This window comes from Dermacentor silvarum, chromosome 7 (assembly GCF_013339745.2).
Source record: "Dermacentor silvarum isolate Dsil-2018 chromosome 7, BIME_Dsil_1.4, whole genome shotgun sequence".
NCBI classification, from domain to species: Eukaryota; Metazoa; Arthropoda; class Arachnida; order Ixodida; family Ixodidae; genus Dermacentor; species Dermacentor silvarum.
The window spans coordinates 40,123,056-40,131,113 of record NC_051160.1 but is presented as its reverse complement, the minus strand read 5'-3'; the positions used below and the strand labels follow the sequence as shown (position 1 = coordinate 40,131,113).

The 8,058-nt window shown below is 44.0% G+C and overlaps 1 protein-coding gene across 4 annotated transcripts in view; it reads right to left on the bottom strand.

Moving 5' to 3' along the window:
• The window catches only part of LOC119457933 (putative FERM domain-containing protein FRMD8P1), an 80,987-nt gene that overhangs the window by 4,207 nt on the left and 68,722 nt on the right, over positions 1-8,058 (bottom strand). For all 4 annotated transcript variants that reach the window (XM_037719703.2, XM_037719706.2, XM_037719705.2 and 1 more), the window contains 5 exons: positions 7,777-7,962; positions 6,055-6,184; positions 5,234-5,386; positions 3,587-3,698; positions 883-978 (listed from right to left, as the gene is read on the bottom strand). In XM_037719703.2, coding sequence (XP_037575631.1) covers positions 883-978; positions 3,587-3,698; positions 5,234-5,386; positions 6,055-6,184; positions 7,777-7,962 — 677 coding nt within the window. The remainder of the gene's footprint in view (positions 1-882; positions 979-3,586; positions 3,699-5,233; positions 5,387-6,054; positions 6,185-7,776; positions 7,963-8,058) is intronic.

Sequence of the window (8,058 nt, the reverse complement as noted above, 5' to 3'; positions counted from 1 at the left end):
TTACTTATTGGTTTAAGGCAACTGTTTTACGAAAGCGCGATCTCCATTCCTTGTGGAACACACAAAGGTTGGCATTGGCGAAACCGGTAACTTGATGGCATGAGGATAATGAGCACTAAAGGGTGCAAATACTTGAATAATTTGATTCAAAAATGGTTTGATTTGATATTCGAGTTGAAATCTACTACTAGTATTCGGTATTCGCACACCCATACTAAAGGGCTCAGGAAGAAGAGCACTATGCACACACAAACGAGTACAAAGGCTAAAATGCTGAAAAAATATGAGCACACTAAGTGGATAAGTGTGAGGACAAAAACAGAGGTAGGAAACCCAAGAGCTGCCATGTACTTCCCTAAGCAAAAGTATAAGGACCAGGGGTTCTGAGGTAAAGTCGATTTTCTTCTGCACTTATAAAATACAAAACGTGAAATTGAGGACTGCAGTCCAACACTTGACATAGCGAACTTTCCATGCACACGTCAATTTCAGCCTGTGCGTCTCAATTACGAACAAATTCAGTGTTTTCAGCAAGCCTGTGGTCCATGCACTTTTGCTCACGGGTGTATCGTAAGTGTAAATCGAAAGATGAAAAAGCTGATATAATGCATTTGCGCTTGTATGTTCCCCAGCACTTCTGACGTTAGCATGGTACAAGCTCCTACTTGTAGTTCCAGTGACTACAACATGTGCAGCAACTGGCCACACACACCAATTGCACACTGCCCTGTGAAGCTCAATTAACAGCTTTCTTTCTGTTTAACCAGCTGTCTTTAAAACTGCTTGAAAGACCTTGTTAGGCCTTGCCAATCAACTATGCAATAGAAATGAATGCTGCCTCTCCGAACCTGCAGCGTAGAAGTCATCCCGACTTTCACTCACCACTGCTGTTGAATTTTGCAATGGAAAGCTTTCGCAAGCGTCCCGACAGTCCTTGCTCCTGCCTGAGTTTCTTCACTGTCAGTGGCACCTGGATATCTGCAACCCAAACAGTCATGATGAAAGATGCAGACACTTTGTCAAAACCATGCATTGCTACACTTTATCTTCCCTTTGCTTTTATTTTTATTTTTTGTAACCTCAATATTCCTTGCACTCCATACTCCCAACTCACTAATTCCGTGCAGTGCAGCGGCAGCTATGGGTGCCATCAGTCAGCCAGGAGCGAGAACGAGAATTGCAGTGCTTATTTGAAAAAGAGGGAATGTTCACTTGCTGTGCATCAATAATCCACCTGTGAAATTTTCATTCAGCTGCTAGTTCATACATGAACTTTCCCATGAATCATTAATCCCTCTGTGATACTCCTGTTTAAGTGGTCTCACATGTGCGAGGATTAGCCATAGACAGTGGGCTAGCCCTTCATCTGGTTTTCGTTATTGATGGGCTGACACGGCCTGTAGCTTTCGTTGTACCGGAGAGAGTTGGCGAGACAGGGTATTCGTGTGAAACTCTCACTCCTTCTCAGTGTATGCCCCTCACCGGCAACTAACTATCTAGCAGTCTCCTTTGAATGCTAACATATGATGGTTACAATTAGGCAAGGCGAAAGAGTATGGTTAGTGATAGAATAAACAAGTATATTCTCATTGCAGAGAATTCTCAAACATCCTCTCAGTTCTTTTGTATTGTGACCGACAAACTGACACAATAAGTGACCGACAAACTGACATGTACATACAAAGCAAGCACTGAACGGCGGTTGTAAACAAAGTAGGGGAACGTGAATATTTGAACTTTTAGGTTATGAATCAAATGCAGTAGACTGTCAATTCGACTCTGGCTAATTGGATTGCTCAGTTAATTTAATCCCAAATGAAGATCCCAGCCAGCGCCCGTACATTTATATAGACAAAAACTTTCGTTATTTCAATCCTGAAACTGGCTTTTGCCGGATAATTGAAACTTGACTTGTTGGCCTAAATGAGCCTGACCCCAATGGTCAAGCAGCAGCATTTGTATTGGCACTGCTAAGGGACAGTGAATGCACTGAACACGTGCCATCTCCATTGCTGAAGCCAGCGAATGCGTTAGAAGCTCATTAAAAGATGTTATTTTACATGCTAAGCAAGTAGCAACAAGTCTTGTCATGATGTTCCGCGTAGCAGTCATGCATGCGGAGCTGCGTCACATTCCATATAAAGTCCCAGGGTGATAAGATCCTATCGCGCCCCATGTACTTTATACTTTAGGTGCGAGTGAAAGCGTGTGTGCGAGGGTGAGCTGAGAAGGATGGTGGCTTGATGAGCGCCTTCTTCCCACACGAGCAAGGGGAGGGGAGCGAGCTTGCGGTAACATGATCAGGAGGGCGAGGGGGGGAGGGCATGTCTCCTTTTCTAGCACGGCTGCGGCTGTGCATGGCTGTCAGCATGGTTGAGTGCACACGCAACCCGACTTGCAGCCGTATTAGAGGGTTTCTGCCGCGTGTCGAAGGGCAGAGCGAGCTCAGTTGGCATGGCATTGTGCACCGTCTTCCTGCGCATTTAGTGCTGGAGGCTGTGTAATCTCTAGTTTTGGCGACATGTTGAAGAGAGAGGCCCCGCTGTTGGCGCTTTTCATGATAGCGTCGTCCCACTGCAGGCAACACTGTTAGTCGTGGGGGCGGAGTGAACACGAAAGTGTGGCCAGCCAGGCTTCGCTTCGTACAGCCGATGTGAAGTTGTATTGTCGACACGGCATGAAATCGCACCTTTCCTCACCAACTCGTAAATCGAACAAAATAATCTTTTTTCTCACTCAAATTTGCTGTTTCCAATTTCCCGATAATTCGGAAAGTGTGCAGTTTCTTCTGTGCAAAAAAAAAAAAAAAAACAATTGGCGACTGCACTTATTTTCATAAAAGATTGAATTTCAGTACCGTAGACATCCATTAATTTGCCTCCAGTTAATTCAATTTTTCGGTTAATTTGATCCTGATCAATGGCACCAGCCTGTGCTCATGCATTTCTATGGACCCAAACATTCGTTATTTCCACCCTAAAATAGGCATTTGCCAGGCAATGCAAACTTGACCAGTCAGCACACATGCACCACACCCATTTAGTGGCAGCATTTGTCTCAGCGAAGCTAAGGGAACCGTGAATGCATTGAACACATGTCAATCTCCCAGAGAAAATGCCTATTTTCGGCCTGCTCTAGGAAGATTTCCAAGCAATAACGGTAGTTCACAATGTCTGATTACGGTATTTATCAGATATCAGATTCTAACGTGTGCCTTTTGTTTTCCAAGGAAAGTGGGTTCTAAACATCCTGCACGGTGCAATTGGATATGAAACCAAAACTGCCTTCGCAGAGTTCATATGCTTTGCCGCATAACCTGGTTGTATTGAGGAAAAGCTGACTTCAAGTTACGCAGTAAAGCTGACTTTAGGGAACTGGCCACCGTTTTTAAAAATCGGGTTCTGTTTAAAAAATCACAGAATTTCAATATAATGAAGCAAATTGCAGATTTTACTGACTTCGTTATATCGAGGTTTAACTTCATATCACTTCCTTCGTACAGATGTAAACAGACTTGTCAATGTTGCCGAGTGGCGTGCGAACTGTGGCTTATCGTAAACTTGGGTAGCGGAAAACATCAACTCACCATCATCTGCTCTGGAATTTACTGCAGTGGTCTCGACATCAGCTTCAATCCAGGAAGCTCGCTTCTTCAGCTCATCGACAATCGTGGAAATCAAGGCATCCATGAGTATAGCCTGCAGCACACAAGGTTGTTTGAAACTATGAATTTTTTTTTTTTTTTTTGTGGAGGGGACCACACTATTCTACACACTGCATTTTTGTACACACTAACGGCACCAAAAATTTAACGAGTTCAGGTACAAAGTGAATGTGTGCGTGAAGCGTAATTGTGCCTCACAGTGCGGTATGTTAATGTCAAGCTTCTTATCAAACCGATCAAAGTGTGATGCAGCTTCACTGCAATGCATAATGCCTTGCAACAAAGCCACACTTGCAAGTGAACTGAAAGCAATGCAGTGAGAGACATAAGGGAAATACGAAATAAAATTGTTTCCAGAACTTTGTGTTGAATTAATAATTGTGTGCGGTTGTTTACAGACAGTTATAAGAACTGTTGTATGCGATTATTTTGCGCAATTTATATGTGCAACATCTCTTCCCTATCTTTTTCTTCTGTTTTTTTTCCCAGAATTGGGCATTGTCCTTATTGTAAGGCTAGCTTTCCTGCAAGGCAATTGCCAAGCTAATGCGAAGCAGTCAGTTCTGCCATCGGCGTGTGCAAGCACAGTTTGCTTGTTTTATGATATAGAAAATCGAGACGTGGCTTTCGTGATGAAGCCATGCTTAAGGTCAGAGCCCCAGCATGTACATTTAGCAGTTTGTCATCATCTGAACCATGACCATCCTGCCACTAGTTGCCAGAATGTGCCATGCAGGGAAGTGCAGCTTCAAATTAGAAAAAGAGTCTCTTACCCGCCCGATACTGCACTTCCCAACATAATTGGAAACACGCTCTGAATACAATGAAGGTGATGATGCTCTGTACGTGTAATAAGTCCATTAATACAATGAGACCAGTAAAACAAAAAATTCGTTGGCACTTCCGACTTCCACTGCGTTAAGATGGTTAACCAGCAAAGCTGAAATGCGTGCGGCCCCAGTGTTTATCTCTGGGTTAATCCCGAGGGTTCATGAAATTATTTCTCAATTATGAGGTTGCACACACGTTTGGCTGCGACGGAGTGAACGTCGTCACTGACGGTATGCCCACAGTCCGCCGTTGTCGCTTGTGTTCGACGTCTCGAGTTTGCTTGGCAGCGTGGTTAGCAGCATTTGCTCCCCATTGCCACTTGCGATTTTTCAAAATTAAATTGCTTCAAAATTAAATCTGTCTGTTACGTAAGAGAATGACTGGCTCATACCCCCTCAAGCAATGGTTCGTACCCCCGTAAATACGGTCTCCCCATTATGAAAACAAAAGAGAAGTGAAATTCTACGCTGGCATGATGAGTGGCAACGCAGCCAGCTGTGGAAGAAAATGATGACGACGAACGCAAGAGCAGTGGCGCAAGCGCGTGCCGATCACGAGCGCAACCTGAGGAGTGCCAACGAGCCAGCTGCGGAAGAAGACAACGATGCTCGAGCCAATGCTGATGATATTTTTCTGTACACAGGCGATTTCACCTAGCCATATACGATTTCGCCTAGACATACAAAGCTTCGCTTTAAAAAATAGTTTACTGTCTTCCCCGATTTACAGTGCACCTACCTGTCGCGAGAAGACCTGAAGCACAGATGTCTCGTTCTGCCCCGGCAGTTGGAACTGCAGGAACAGGCAGGGCAGGCAGTCGGGGTTGTCGGGCTGCGTGGGGCAGGCGTAGTCCCACGACAGCTGCTTGTATGGCAGGCTGAGCAGCACCACCTGTTGCACAATGACAAGCAGTGAGAGATAGCACTGTGGCACAGCAAGACATTGCTTTCTTGCAGTAACCCAGGAGCACTCTGAACACATTCAACTGTGGCACAGGTTTCATTGCTGTAGGCATTATACGGATGCCCGAGCCGAATTCCAGCCATCGCATTCCAGCTGCCCCACTATCGACGGCGCATGCACGACTCTCGCACAAAGGGTTAAACGGTACCAACTGCGTACGCAGATTTTTACCACGTACAAGATTTCATGCATTGAAACCGTTGTCCTGATCATAACAACTGTTGACTGCAGCAATCCACAATCGTGATGCATTTGTGTATTGTGATTTTATAGATACATTTAAAAAGAACTACTACAGGTGCTCTTTCTGTGACTTAGTACTATTCATTCCACCCCACAATAGTCTGAAAGGCCTGGCAGTAATCAAACCTTCATATAATAAAAACAGATAAATTGAATTATCGGATTTAACAAAGTAAATATAGCATGTTTCTCGGTTATTCAGCACACACGAATATATGCTTATAAGGAATATTTGATATAATGAAGGTATTTACGTGTCAAATGCGAGTTCGTTATTATGAGGCTCAGCTGTACTAGGTATAAACAGATAAATGACAAGGCTGCTGTGTTTTGGTTTTCGTGGGTTGCCTTACTGGCTGACTTGGGTCCATGACGTGGACACCATCACGGTTGATGGCCACGAGGACGGGAAGGTCGTAGTGGTTCATCAGGGCCGCTATGCCGGTCACGGGCCTCTCCACCTGACCGCTGAAGAAGGCACTCCTGCAAACAAGAAAGCAAAGGAAGCTTTACATAACCACTGCGTCCTGAGAAAATCACTAACCTAGTTCACTTAACAATGTGACAATGCCTTGACAAACACCTAAACAATGCTGATAAAATATGTATCAGGACTCCTACACAGGCTACACAAACAATCAGCACAGTCATTATCATTCTAATTAAGTCCACAGCAGTGCAAAGGCCTCCTCCAGAAATTGCCAAATATACCATGCTATTGTTTGGCATCAACCAAATTTATCCTACACCACCAAATTTCCTAATTTCTACAATCAATGGTAAATAAATATCTGCCATCCTCGGATGCCTTCACTTTTCCAAGATATCCATGCTGTTGCTACAAAACAGACCACTGATAATCTGTTCAATTAAGCATGTCACCAGCCCAGCTCAATCTCACCCTCTTGACCTCAAACTGGAACATCATCTACCGACATTTGGTCTCTAATAAAAAAACTACTGTCCTTTTGTTTCTTGATATGCCTATCACTTTTTTTGTTCCATCACTTGTTGTATGACCCTTAACACAAATCTTACACCAGTAATTTCCTGGGATGCAAATTAGTAAACAAAAATCTGGCTCACTTAGCGTGTTAAACATTTCAGGTTTAAGACACTGCCTGTCTCAAGTTATCCTTGAATCCATAATGTTTAGCACAGTTACCTTGCTTTTGGCCGAGGCCCTAGCATTAACCACAAGAATGAACGCAACTAATGAAACAACAAGTCAACGAATACTAAGAGCTGCATAAATGCATGCTGACACACATGGTACTGGAACGACAAGGCAGTAAGTAAAAAATGGCGACAAGGAGCAGCTAGGTATATCACGTAGTATATGTACATATGTCATTGTATCAGCATACATGACATGGTGAAAGAATGTGAACAATACAACAAAAGCAATAGACACGTACAGTGGGAAGACGAATTCATTTGGTGCTGCCATTCAAATTGTGACATATGTGCCACAACCATGATCTGATTATAAGGCACACCAAAGTGGGGAACTCCGAACTAATGTTGCACACCTGGTGTTCTTTAATGTGCACCTAAATCTAACTGGTACACAAGCGTTTTTGGATCTGCCTCCATTAAAATGAGGCTGCCGCGGCTGGGTATCTAACCCGTGATGCCGTACTCGGCATCAACGCTGCCATTCACCTTTAGTCATTGGGAAGACTTTTATCACGTTTTGTGTCAAGAACACATCTTTCTTGCTGCTCAGCACTGCATGATAAACAATATATACAACAAGTTAACCTATTCACAATTAACAACTATTCTAGCTGAATGCAATGAAAGTGCTACCAGGGCAACTACTACACTGGTAATTAGTGTGCGTACATATGCAAACCACACGTTGAGCTTCAGACTACTTTCTATACATTTGGAGGGCTGTGAACATTTATTTACCTATACGCATAAAAAAATAGAGAGAAAAACCTCGATTGCATTTTTTTATTCAGGCTTCTGGGGAAGTCAAGAACTGATAAGCCATAATGCGGTAGCACTTGGTGGTGCACTTCTTAACGTCAAATGCAGGAAAAGCCTCAAAGGATGTTCTCGCCTACCCGTAGTAGGGGAATGCCCAGCAGAATTCCAGGTACTTTCGCATCAGACGGCTGTCCTTGACATTGCTCGCGATGGCCTTGTAGTGCTCGGACAGACGGCGCTCGGGGCCATTCTTGGCGCCCAGGCCGAGCAGGAACCAGTGCGAGCGGCAGGCATGCTCGGGGAGAAAGTCTCGAATACGAGACCTGCGCTTCCACAAATGGAAGAAAGAGTAGAAAATGTTATTGACGGAAGAAGAAGGAGACATGTCTTAAGGTGATGGTACAAGGCTACTTACCGCT